Source organism: Melanotaenia boesemani, chromosome 9 (genome assembly GCF_017639745.1).
Source record: "Melanotaenia boesemani isolate fMelBoe1 chromosome 9, fMelBoe1.pri, whole genome shotgun sequence".
In the NCBI taxonomy this organism is placed as follows: Eukaryota; Metazoa; Chordata; class Actinopteri; order Atheriniformes; family Melanotaeniidae; genus Melanotaenia; species Melanotaenia boesemani.
In genome coordinates this window covers 29720264-29733648 of record NC_055690.1, presented here as the reverse complement: position 1 = coordinate 29733648, position 13385 = coordinate 29720264, and the positions used below count along the sequence as shown (strand labels likewise).

Genomic DNA, 13385 nt, shown 5'->3' with positions numbered 1-13385 from the left:
GTACTAGTTCAGTTTTTTTCAAAGTATACTGCCATGAACTTTGATATTTAACAAGCTGACTGAGGCCAACAGAGTCTGAGATGTAAATGTTTAGATGTTTGAAGTTTTTCAGAGAATTTTCTAAATCCTGGAGATAGGAGAGCCCACCATCATTGGTACTGAGAAGGTAATCAAAGTATTTGTTTCACTGATCCACAAACTGGAGAGGGGGAAATGTAGTGTTTCAGATGTATCAGTGCAGACTTGGCCGATTCTGAATCCTGCATTGAAGAGAGAGGAGGAGTCCACCTCTAGTGTGTTTTGGTCCATCAGAGTGCTATGAAGTGGATTATATGAGAATCCTAAATACCATCTTCAGTGTACATCGCTCCACCGCATCCATCAGTGAATGTATTGGGAAAACATGGCTGAAGTCTCCTCTTGTTAATAAATATTTTAGTAATGACTTCACGGAGAACTTCACAGGGAACATCTGCATTAGCCGTGAATTTGATGTACACAGGTATTGTTATTTAATAGAAAGGTATACTCTCTCAGTCTTCGCTAATGAAAAGTGTCCTGCTCAGCTCTCACTTTGGGAGCATAGTTTAAATGTCTCTTAATGACTGACAACCCTTCACATTTGAACCAACACATTAACCAGGATAAACACCTCTTCATTTCTACTGGAACAGGGAGGCATCCTTCAGACTTGTTTGATGCTGTAATAAACCTTCAAAGCTGTTGTAAGAAGAGACTTTTTTTGCAACAGTGCCACCTACTGGACGGCAAAACTGCTTAAACTAGTACATCAGCGTCCCACCCAAGAACCACTTTTTGTCAAAGATTACAATTTATTAAGAGTTAAAATTCAAAAAGTAAAAACAACATTGGGTTTGTGGAAGTGCAGGTCCAGAACTGGATGAATTGCTCTCCTGCAGACATACTATTGGTATGTTCAGTAGTAATTGTGTTTAAAAGTGTTGTAATTTACTTAAAGCCAATATTTTGTGCTGTATAGTGCAGTAATCTGCGTTATTCTGGTTAATGCTTGTTTGGTTAGATTACTAATATGATTTACATTAAGTGATATGGCACCAATCTCGAAAAGGCATCTGCAGTTAGTCATTCTTTATCCTTCTGATTACTGAGGGATGAAGTTCATTCTTGTTATGGGTAATCAGTGTACATATATATCTTCATCTATCTCTTTCATTTAAATTTTATTTACACATCTTCCCTCTGATGTTGATTGTATTGTGTTCTTTTAATAGAGAACTGTGATGTCCAGTATTTATGATTTATTTTTAGAAACACTCAGACTGCTGTGTGGGCCACTTGTACACGAGGCCCCTGGTCTTTACTCATTAGAAGAGACCTGAAACACAATGAAATGAATGTTACAGGCAACCTGAAATCCAACCTTTCTGTTCATCTGCAGTCTGTCCTCTTCAGTTTGAGTGTCCTCTCCTCATCTAGTTCTGGAGCCTCTTCAGTACCTCAGACACAAGCCATGAGTGGTGACGCATCTGCTGTGTGATTTGGTTTGATTTTTACATTCCTCTCATGTTTCAGGTACTCTGATGGATGTTCTAGTGGTCATGGTCACACGGTGATCATTATCAGTTGTTAGACACAGGAGTAATTCGACCTTTTGTTTTTGATGGCAGAATTTATTGTTATTAATAATTTAATATTTAATTGTAGTTTATTTTATTCTAGTAGTATTCTATTTTTATAATTCACTTAGTCTGCCCCGAGGCCAAAAGAAGTCCAAACGTAGCTCATGTTGACAATAGTAAACAAATTAACTGCTTAACTACTATAGTTTATTTGCACAGTAACTGCAGTGTACATACCTTAAGCCATTACATTGTGGATTTTGTACACAGTAGATAGAAGCAGTTCAATCATAGTAAGGTACATTGTAAAGGCACATGTTGCAAAGAGCAATATGCATTCTGAAAATGAAGCCTCTTTAATAAAAACCTCAGATCCCCAGAGCATCTTTCTGCACGCTGCAGCCCAGCAGCACATTTCCTGCTTCCACACACTCTGTCACACATGGTGCTGAAAAAAGCAAATATCATGATTACAAAAGTTCATTTTAACCAGCTTATATACATTCACATAAGTACATATTACCATTCTGAACACGGAGCCATGATGCAGCCTTCATGGCCAGAAGCTCCCACTCCTCCTTTACATCCATCTTGAAACCATGAAGCCAGATCAGAGCCAGAATGGTGGCCCACACCTCCTTGTTAACCTGATTAAACAAAGATAACCACACAAAACAGGTAAATTAACAAAGTTATCAAATACAACAAAGCACCTTAATGGAAAATGCTTCAGATTAAACTTAGTGTGATCACATCATGACAATTAAGACACTTTTGCTGAACTTTTCCAGCTCAGTGGTAATTAACACACACACACACATATATATGTATATATATATATACACACACACACTGGGGTGTTTTTGTAATCTTTGTTTCCTGTGATCATTTCCATGTGAAACCTGCTATTATTACTCCATCATAAATTGGGTGCTGTTGTTTTCACCCATCGGTGCAGGCTTTGACTTTTCCACCTCCTCACTGGTTTTTCCAAGTGCAGAGGCCAGAGCTGCATCCAGCATCCAGTAACCAGACGCCTTCTGCAGGGACACCAACTGTAGCAGAGGGTCTCTGAGGGGCTGCTGGGGAACAGCAGCTTCATCTTCTACATCATCATAACCTGTGTGGGGAGGGGGAAAAAAGAACAAATATAATATACATATGTAGGCCGAGTTAACTGGTGTCCGATTATAAAAATGGAAAAACTAAAATGATGTAATTTACAATATATAATCTACATCTGCAGGGTTTCATGGAAAAGACAGCTGAGCCTTATTACTCTCTGAACACGGAGGCCTGGACTACGAAGCTGGATTTCCTCTAATAAAGGTATCTTCAGCGTCAATCCTGGGTTTTCTGTACTACGAGGCTGGTAAAATTCTTACTGGGGTAAATCACCATGGTAACTTATGCTGAATGGCTACCCTCCTCCGGAGCAGATCATGTTCTGGATAACAGATTAATGAGGATAAAAGCACCGCCTCCTGACCAAACACTTCTATTGAAAAATGTCCACCCATTCTTAGAACATCCTGTCCACTTTGGTTTCTAGATCGTGAAAGGAGCGCTTAGGAGAGAAAGAGTTTTTAGGGACTGATGCATCCTTTTGATGAACGCTGAACGTTTTGAAGTATGTTTTTGTAATTGTTATTAACTTGTTAGCTCCACTAGGGTTGCATCTGAATTAATATGGTTAATAATAATGGTCACACATGGTAGAACTGCAGCTCAGCGGTGCTGAGCTTAAAAAGAACTGAAAATATAAAGGAAGAGCTCTGAGAAAGCGCTCTGCCCTAAACATCTGGGCCGTAATAAAGTAGAATTGAGTGCCGTCTGTTTATATTGTCCTATGAATTTATACTGTATAATCTGACATATGCTAACAGAGTCTCCAGTTTTCTGCCAGCATTCCCTCCTGGCTGTTGCTGCTGCAACAGTGTTGCTTTTGGCTTGGATGATGTGTTTGAATTCTTCATTTTATCGAAGGTTAATTGTCTGCTCCTCCACGGTAAAGTGAGGTTCTCAATGTTTGTGATTGGTCAGACGCTGCAAACACCACCCTTTTAATGTGAGCGTGCACTGATCGAGATGGAAAAGCCCTGGGTTCAATAACTGAGTTGATAACCAGCTTGAAAGTACTGCTTATCAGAATTGTCAATGTCTGGGTAAGTCAACCAAGGTAACGGTGAGATATGCCTTGTATGTTAATCCCACTTTGTAGTACAGGTCTTAGGTCATGAACCATTTGACCTGGATATGGTGGGAAAACACAACTGACCTCACTGAGACACCAAATCAGAAAAGTTTTATAAAACTGGCACATTTAAACAGCAAATTCATCAATAATTGTCAGCATGTCTTTAATAACATCTTTAAACTGTCACTTACTTTCAGTCAAGTCAGCAAAATGATAGGTTTCCAAAAGTTCTGTTGATTCATACACCACATCAGCAGAATCTAAAGAGAAGCAGAGCATTAGCTGCACATGCATAAATAATCACTATAGTACATGAAAATGTGTGGACAGATACACAAACAACCAGAAACTAGAGCACAGTCTCTCACAAATACAGTCTGATTCACAGAAAAATGTTTTCACAGGTCATTGATCACACAACACACTGCAGAAAATAGATACACCTGCCATAAAGCTTTATCTTATTTGGAGATAACACAAATAACTAGAACTAACAGGCACTTATCAAACAACCTGCCTATGTTTAGAATTTTAGGTTCTGAAAAAATTTAAACTCCCAGGCTCTATAAAATTTTAAGGTTTAAAACATGACATTATAGAAGAAAACACACACACACACACACACACACACACACAAAAGACTTAGGTAAAAAACAAAAAATTAAAAAAATGTCCACTCATTCATTCACTGTAAGTATAGAAAATGCCTCTGCATGGTTCTCTCTTATACACTATGTGAGTATTTTGACCATGTCGTCATTTTCATGCATGTTGTCCAACTCCAAGCTGTATGTGGGTGTGATCTAGGGAAATCAACATCTTAAGATGTACGTAATTATTAGGGTGCTTCTTTTCCTAAGGCAAAATGCGCCAAAAAAGAGATGTAGCTGACTCTGAAAGTCAGAAATTGTAAAAAGTCAGAAACGTGTTGAGTAAAAAAGACAAAATTGAAATGCAAAAGATTTGAAATGAATCAAACATGAAGCTGCCAGGAACCCATTATCCTCCAGCACTGTCATATTCCAGAACTGCAACCTGGTACAAGGTGTTCAGTGCTCAGACACATGGCCAAGGTAAGGAAGGCTGAAACGCCACCACCGCTCAACAGGACACATAAACTGAAACATCAAGACTGGGCCAAGAAATATCTGAAGACAGATTTTTCAAAGGTTTTATGGACTGAAGAGATGAGAATGTCTCTTGATGGAGCAGATGGATGGGCCCGTGGCTGGATCAGTTATAGTCACAGAGCTCCACTTCGACTCAGACACCAGCAAGGTGGAGGTGGGGTACTGGTACGGGCTGGTGTTATTAAAGATGAGCTAGTTGGACCTTTTTGGGGTGAAGATGGACTCAAACTGAAGTCCCAAACCTATTGCCAGGTTTTAGAAGACGCTTTTCTTCAAGCAGTGGTGCAAGAAAAAGTCTGCATTTTTCAAGAGGTTCATGATTTTTATGCAGGACAATGCTCCATCACACGCATCAAAGTACTCCACTACAAGGCCTTAAAGATGAAAGAATAAGGAAATGGCCCCCATGCTCACCTGACCTAAACCCTACTGAGAACTTGTGGGTCTTTCTTAAACGTGAGATTTACAGTGAAGGAAACAGTCCACCAGTCTGAACAGTGTCTGGGAGGCTGTGGTTGCTGCTGCACAAAAGGTTGATGATAAACAGTTTAAGAAACTGACCGACTCCGTGAATGGAAGACTTATGACCATTACTGAGAAGAAGGGTGGCTACATTGGTCACTGATTTTTTTTCTTCCTGTTCAATGTCATAAATGTTTATTTGTAAATTTTGAGTTTGTTTAAAATTCTGACATTAAAAGATGAAAATAAACAAGTGAAATGACAAGTGGAAGTTTTCATTTTTCATTTAGTTGCATAATAATTCTGCACGCTAATAGCTGCCCAATGCTTTTTTAAAATAATTTTCTCTTAAAGCGAAAGCCTCACTTCCTTTCTTAAATGTCCAGGTTTGAGGTTTATTAACTTTACTGGATTGATCGAGAGCACTGTAGTTGTTCTATAATAAAAATTATCCTCATAAATACAACTTGCCTAATAAGTGTACACACAGTCAAAGTCATCATGATAAGGTACTGGAATATTACAGGACTTCAATGCAATGGGAGCTGACCAAGAAAATGCAACCAAAATAATGGCAATGGAAGAATTTCAGTGTTAACTTCAGAACTAGTGACAATAACTCACATTAAAAAATATTCCCAGTGACAAATTTGATCAACTATTCAAAATATCACATATTTCAATAATTCACATGAGGACATTTACACATGCAAGAAATGTAGAACACACTGAAAATGGTGGATTTTCTTACTGAAATGATCAAAAACTCATGTGTGTGGTTCCATTTTGTCCAGAGTTTCACTTACCATAGAAAACTGGTGGAGCCGCAGCAAAGGCCATCATGGGAACTGATCAATAAAAGACAATCAGAACAAACACAGAGAAGAGACGACAATAGATTATGAAAGACTAAAATGTTGGTTTCATGAAGCAGTTAAAAATATGTCTTATTACAAAGTTGTTCAATAATTCAAAACATAAATAATTGTTTGTACATGTAAAAACACACTTGTAATGATATGAGGAGATTTGCACATGCTGCAAGAGTGAGAAGATTAAAAACTGGATCTTTTTTACAAGTCAAATACAATATTAATTGTGATTTGCTAATTACTGATGACGTAGATTGTGTTAGTATCATATCTGTGGAAACTTTTCTAAGTTTAGCAGTAATTCATAGAAGAAGCAACTTTTTCTCCACTGCTGCAGCAAATATGTGAGGAATTAAAGAGTCCCCTGGTGGTCTTTTTTTATTTTGTTTGTGTATGTTGTACTTGTTAATGTTTTCATAAAGTCATTCAACATTTTACTCACCTGGACCTGAATCCATCCCTGCAGAACTACACAACATCTGTGCATAAAACCCTGAGATCAGAGAGTAAGACATCAGATGAAGATCATTAGTTGTGGTTCTTTTCTCTGCTTTACCATCAGATAAGCTTTACAAAAAGGAGCTTGGAAGATAATTTGTTCATGAACATCCTCCCAGCACACTGTCTTTGAATTGGACAAGTTTCCTCCTCACTAATTTAGTCTTTGGAGAAACAAACAGACGTACCTGGTGTTGGAATATTTCTGCGTGCCAGAGGTCCTTGAATCGACTCGCCACTGTCTTTGTTGACAGCAATGAAGGCAGTAAAAGAACTGCTCACTCCTGATTGGAAGTGGTTTTGCCTCCATATGTCCAAGAACAAAGCAAAGCAACAAATTTCTTAGATTTTTTACAGGCAAGATTTCTGCTATTAGGCCTCTATCCCCTCCCTCCGGTTTAGTTCGTGCTGTCTTGTCAGTGTTCAGCTGTTTACTTGCAGTTTGAACTGGTGTCACTTTCTGAACTCTCGGACATGGTTTTTCACTTAGAACCTTCTTTTTGCCCCTTTGATAGCTGCCACCCCGCTCTAATTAAAAGTACTTTTAGCTCCATCGGCCCTGTCATTTTGTCCCTGATTAAGTCCTGTCTGTCTTCATGCTGTGCTCCTGCTGCTTTTAAGAATGCTCTTGTGCAGTCTCTTTTAAAGAAACCTAAATTGGATCCTTCAGTTCTTACTAACTGCAGGCCGATTTCTAAATGACCTTTATTCTATCAAAAGTCTTAGACAAAATAGGGCACGTACAGTTACAGGCTCACTTACATTTTAGTAAAGGTTTAGAAAAATTTCAGTCTGGTTTTAAGTCTCTCCACAGTACTGAAACAGCACCTTTAAGAGTTTTTAATGACCTTTCTTAGTTACTGAATCTGGAAGTCCTGCTGTCTCGATTCTTTTAGACCTAACTGCAGCCTTTGACACAGTTGACCATCAAACCCTTCTGACATGCTTAGAGCGGTGTGTTGGTATCAGAGGAACTGTTCTGCGCTGGTTCTGGTTTTACTTGTTGGATCGGTCTTTTTGTGTTTGCCTCAGAATGAAATGAATGAATGAAAAATACTTTATTAATCCCAAAGGGAAATTCAGCTGCAGCACCTCTCAGTTATGGGGTCCCACAAAAGTCCATTTTGGGTCCACTACTTTTTTCCCTGTATGAGTTGCCCTTGGGGTCTATTTTTCAGAAGCACAATATTGCTTACCATTGCTTTGCTGACAACGTCCAGATCTATATCTCCTTAAAACCACAGGGAGATTCTCTGGCAAATCTTCTCAGCTGCTTGTGTGATCTAAAAGCATGGATGTATTTTAACTTTCTCCAAGTAGATACTGATATCTTTTCGGAAGTTCTGAGCTTCTAAATGGTACAGTTAGTGTTCTCGGTCCGCTTACTTAGCATTGTTGTTGGTGTTGCTGGAAAAAGCTATCCACCTGTTCATTATGTCGTGCACAGATTATTACAGCTCTCTTTGTTATGGCATTGATCAGTCATCTCTGCAACCACATGCTTCCTGCCCAAAACACTGCCGCTCAGTTGATTACAGACCCCTGTGCTTGCCTCCTTGCGTTGGCTTCCTGTTAGTTTTAAGACCAGTACAAGATTTTATTAATTGTTTTTAAAGCTTTAAATGGTTTGGTTCCCTCATATTTGTCAGAGTTGCTACACCAGCATGCTCCACTCAGGACTCTGAGGTCCTCTTCACAGCTCTTACTGAAGATCTGCTAGACTTAAATCCAGGGGTGACAGAGCTTTCTCTGTTGCTGCTCCAAAGCTGTGGAACAGCCTTCCCCTTCACATCAGAGCTGCTCAGTCTGTCTCTGGGTTTAAGTCTCTACTCAAAACCTACTTCTTTGCACTGGCATTTGAACAAACCTGAGCTTGACATTCGCGTGTTTTACTTTTTATTCTAGTTTTATTGATTTTATTCCTCTATTGATTTTACCTTTTCATTCATTTTATTTTTTATTGATTTCATTTTTATTGTTTTTTTTTGTTTCATTGTGTAGTGTTTTATTTTCAACTGTGGAGTGATTGTTGTTCTATTGTTCAGCACTTTGGGCAACTGCTGTTTCATAAAATGTGCTATACAAATAAACTTGAACTTGGATTAATTTAAATCAGCAGGTTCAAAGTACAGCTGGTTTTGGTCCTTAGCAACTCTGTTTCAAGGCTGTGTTTCAATGCCATAAAAATGTAGGAATAGGTGACTTCCACAGATGAAGGAGTTTGAATATTCTACCATCCTGTTCCAGAGATTCATGTAAACTGGTGCAGCGCTGAGAGAGAGGAAGAAAGTGGGGGGGCATTAATGAACGTGCATTATTACCTGTCTGGGCTGCTTGGGAATGCAGGGCTGCTTGTAAATGTGTTCGAGGGGCTTAAGGATCTCTGTTCCTCCCAGGTCAGCCTGCATCTCCTCAACTTTCTTCAGAGCCTTCTTCATGCTCTTCTCATTGTACTTTACACTTTTACTGCCATCAGAAACACAAACTAACTGATCTGATCTAATGATCATCATGTGACATTAATGACTGAAACACATTTTTGTGGACTGAGTCACTTACGGGAAGATGTGTTCAAATCTGGACCCAAAACTGTAGATATTGAAGTAGCAGCCCATTGATAAACTCTTCAACAGGAGCAGCAGAGTGTCCTGAAGGAAGACACAGAAAATAGAGATGAAAATTTGCTGAGACAGATAAGAGTGTTTCTATGACTGAGTTTACACTTGTTGAATACCCTTGCACTGCTAATGGGAGTTTCTTCCTGCTTGCTGTTATTGATGGAACAGTCCATACTTTCCGATCGATCCAATAAGAACACAAACTCCCCACATGAGGCGAGTGAGGACATCACAGACTGGGGGAACTCAGGGTACAAGCTCACCATCACCACTGGATCACCCATCAGAGTTCCTGAAACATAAGAGGAATGGAAAAATCACCCCAAATCTACATTTTCAAATCTATTTTAATGACTGTAACAATAGTTAAAGATTAAAATTCATTTGAGCTATGGTAGATCTGCAGGAGAAAAGAACTGATTTAATTGTTAAAACATTAAAAAAAAAAAAGTCTGTTGTAAAAGCCAGGATATCACCTGCTCTGTCCGGGCCAGTAGGAGGCTCCTTGCAGCCGACAAAACTCTTTGCTCTGTTTTTGTTCCCCTACGGCTTCCACATAGCCATTCACACCCATCACTTTGCCTCTAACGAACTCACCAACTCAAACCCCTGGATTAAACTTATCGCGCCGTACTGGACTTTGGGTCGTTTGGGGATTGGGAAATTGATGTGGGATCTGTGAATGACCAATTTGCACCCAACCACAGAACTTAAACTTTATTGACTTTTTGAGCCTGACATTTACACTGTACATATGTATTATTGAATGGCCATTCAGATACATTTCTATTTCTTATAAATGTTGGTGTTTTGTTTGTCTTTCTAATATATGGTACCATCAAACCTAAATTCAGCCTCTGTGCCTCTGTTGTTTCTCCTCCCTCCAGGCTGAGTTTTATCTAGCCTTCTGAGACTAGCCCCGCTGATATACAACTTAGCCTGTATTATTATTATAAAATACTTGCTACATAAACTTGGCGAGCTAGCCAGGAGGGAGGGGCAGATACACAGAGCTGAATAAAAAGTATTACATATATTGTGAATATGGACATTTTTGAGAAACGAGGCATTAAAATTCCAAACGCTTTTTTGGTGCGAGATGCGACACAGACGGAAACGGATGAAGAAGTACTAGATTTTCTGCCTGTATTATTATTATTATTAGAACATACTTGCTACACAAACACAACACTGCATTCTGCCGTTGTTGAAGCTGTTGGCAGGGTTTGTGTTGCATATGGGTTAAGGGAGAACTGGGACTATGGCGACGTTGGTTTAGGAAAGATGTGTATGGGTAGTAAACAGGTCAACAAAATTGTGTTTTTTTCATATTTATTCGCCTTGAATCCTGGTTTTAAAGATTACAGTTTTCAGGCTCCCAAAACACTGATTTCATGTGGATAAAACATCTGAAAAATTTAAAACTTTAGCGAATTCACTTAAACTCATCTCCATGTGGACATGGCCCAATAACTAGACTAACTTGCACTCACCAGGCTTTGCAGAGGCCTGTCCTGCCTCCACCACAGCAGTGGGCTGGTGGGCATCTTTGTAATAAATCAGCAGCTCAACATCTCTGTCAAACTTGTGTCCTGCAGCCAACTTAACCTGAAGTTCAAAAAGACAAATACACACTGAATAAAGTTATTTATCTTCTATGTAACAACCACACACAGCAGACACATCACCACTCTACCTACCATGGCCTGTGTCTGATCAGTGTTGAGGTACTGAAGAGGCTCCAGGGAACAACTGGACTCTACTTTAGAGACTGGACGAGGAGAGGAGACTCGGGCAGAAAAGGACAGACTGTAGGGAACCAGAGAGGCTGGAACTGAGGTCACCTGGACACTGACATCTTCGCTACCTGTAAACATGGGAGACAACTAGAAGTCATCTGGTTTATTGAAAGGAAAGGTGGCTTCAAACCTCATATTTAATTCCAACGCATAACGGTCTCATCTCCACCAGTGTGATGTCCAGATGGGCTTTAATAAAACTCTTTATATGAGCATGTTTGCTGAGCACTAAGATAAAACATATTAACTGGTTCTCCTACCCTGAGGTTGGTAGCGAGGATTGAGGACAGCAGGCAGACAGAACCTCAGCCCATCATCAGCCTGCACAGCCAGCTCAGTGACGTACTCCAGCCTGATGGAGGCGCTCTCTCCTGGAGGCAGACTGCCCACACTCAGAGAGAATATATCTGGACTCTGATCACTCTCCTCCAACAGGAAGGCCTGCTGACCAGAGCTCAAAGCATCATCATACTCCTCTCGAGCCTGCAGAACACATGAAACATGTCAGTAACATTAACTTCACTGTGTTTCAGCTCCTTTATAGTCGCTAAATCTTTCTGTTCAGCTCACCTGCTGTTTCTCCTTCACTTCAGCTACAATATGTGTCTGTCCAACCTTTGCACTGAAATGACACACAGCTGCATCTCCAGGCAGAGGGAAGACAAAAACAGCTTCTACTGGTTTGTCCTCCTTGTTCTCGTAGTTCAGAGTGGAAACCACTGTAGCTACATGGTCCCTCACCTGCAGCTCCACCTCGATGCTCTTTAGAGGAACTGACAGAGAAACAACGACCAGAAACACAGATCGTAATAGACTTCATTTTATTTAGAAATTACACTGATGAATTATTAAAGAAATGTTTCTACATTCTAAATTATGTTTAACCACACAAGAGGACTGTAATTAAACTAACAGTGAGAAGTAGAACATTGTGTGTGTGTGTGTGTGTGTGTGTGTGTGTGTGTGTGTGTGTGTGTGTGTGTGTGTGTGTGTGTGTCATCATTAAAGCACTGACAACCTCCACATGTGGATAGTTCATGAGTTACAGGGGGGGGGATGATTTCTTTGCTTTATAGCATGTCTGTACCTGGTTCTTTTCGCGCAGTTAACAGACCACAGCAGTTCACCATTATTGCTCTGAAACAAGAACTTTAAGGGTTACTGTTATCAACAGTCTTGCCCAGAACAAATAAGACCAAAGAAAATGGATAATAAAATATAAATTAAAATCCCTTGCCTATATCTAATTAGTGCTGCTTTCAGTGACCTCTCAAAATATGTAAAAGATTGTATTTATCATCATTTCTACTTTTGTACAAACAGAAGTACAACGGTCTGCTGCAGCTGTATGTCAGCATAAACAAGTTTTAGAATAGCTGCAAAAAATTATCAAAACCTTAGAAGGAAGCTTACCTGTAAGGACAAATTATTTACTGAGAAAAGAAATGCTTCGATTTCACAGCAGGTCCCTTTGTTTCTGTATTTCCGGACTTTTGCTTGTAAAGCACGAAGCTCTGAGTCCTGATATCACAGAATGTGGCTCTACTGGGTACGCTCGATTTCCAAACAAGAGAGCACCAGGTGGGTGGAGTTTTTTATTAATCTCTGTCTCTTGTTAGTGAAAATGAATTCAGACGCAAGTTTTTATTCTTCGTTTCTTTATCACTCAAATACTACACACATACACATAAAAATGCCAGATTAAAAAAAGGGCAGAATAATTCTGTTTTACCTGCTATTATTACCATACATTTTTGCTGTGTCAGTATAATCTATTTCTACTGAATGATGGGAAGATTGACAGGCAGAAACAGACACAGTATCACAGATCACACTTGCATTGGCAATTGTGCTCCCAGTCTTTTAAAATTAATTGTGACATTTTTATCACATTATTATGACTGCAGTGGAAAAAAAAGGTGCACAAAATATCTCCATTTCACCTTTAACATATCATCTGTTACATGCTGTGTTGGTTCTTCATAAGGCAGTGTACAAAAGATGTGCATCGATTGTATCGTCTGTCTATGTGCATAAAAGTAACCAGACACATATTTCATACAAGGAAAAAAACATTGTTTTACTTTAGTATGTACTGTGTGTAAACAAACAAAATGCTTTCAAGCAGCAGGTGTAGTTACAGAAAATGGCCAGCAGGTGTCACTATGTGAACTTTCCTCATTAGATGGTCTGAAACATGAAGCGTCA

General features: G+C 39.4%; 2 protein-coding genes and 1 long non-coding RNA gene across 4 annotated transcripts in view; 1 reads left to right on the top strand and 2 right to left on the bottom strand.

The window, feature by feature from the left end:
• LOC121645787 overlaps positions 1 to 13385 on the top strand; it is a 62199-nt gene that overhangs the window by 14274 nt on the left and 34540 nt on the right. The window contains exon 3 of the long non-coding RNA XR_006011508.1: positions 5887 to 5981. This is a non-coding gene — a long non-coding RNA (uncharacterized LOC121645787). The remainder of the gene's footprint in view (positions 1 to 5886; positions 5982 to 13385) is intronic.
• LOC121645754 (von Willebrand factor A domain-containing protein 5A-like) overlaps positions 1787 to 13385 on the bottom strand; it is a 94583-nt gene continuing 82984 nt past the window's right edge. For both annotated transcript variants that reach the window (XM_041994430.1, XM_041994427.1), the window contains exons 18-20: positions 2552 to 2721; positions 2125 to 2248; positions 1787 to 2049 (exon numbers count right to left, since the gene is read on the bottom strand). In XM_041994430.1, the coding sequence (XP_041850364.1) occupies positions 1970 to 2049; positions 2125 to 2248; positions 2552 to 2721 (374 nt within the window). In that variant the 3' untranslated portion in view covers positions 1787 to 1969. The remainder of the gene's footprint in view (positions 2050 to 2124; positions 2249 to 2551; positions 2722 to 13385) is intronic.
• Positions 3988 to 12695, bottom strand: LOC121645768 (von Willebrand factor A domain-containing protein 5A-like). Its single transcript, XM_041994458.1, has 13 exons — positions 12591 to 12695; positions 12265 to 12314; positions 11748 to 11950; positions 11438 to 11660; positions 11079 to 11245; positions 10872 to 10986; positions 9495 to 9670; positions 9320 to 9408; positions 9082 to 9226; positions 6949 to 7064; positions 6705 to 6755; positions 6197 to 6238; positions 3988 to 4058 (listed from the first exon to the last, which is right to left on the bottom strand). Exons 2-11 carry the CDS (start codon positions 12305 to 12307, stop codon positions 6731 to 6733), a joined length of 1302 nt encoding a protein of 433 aa, XP_041850392.1. The 5' UTR covers positions 12308 to 12314; positions 12591 to 12695; the 3' UTR covers positions 3988 to 4058; positions 6197 to 6238; positions 6705 to 6730.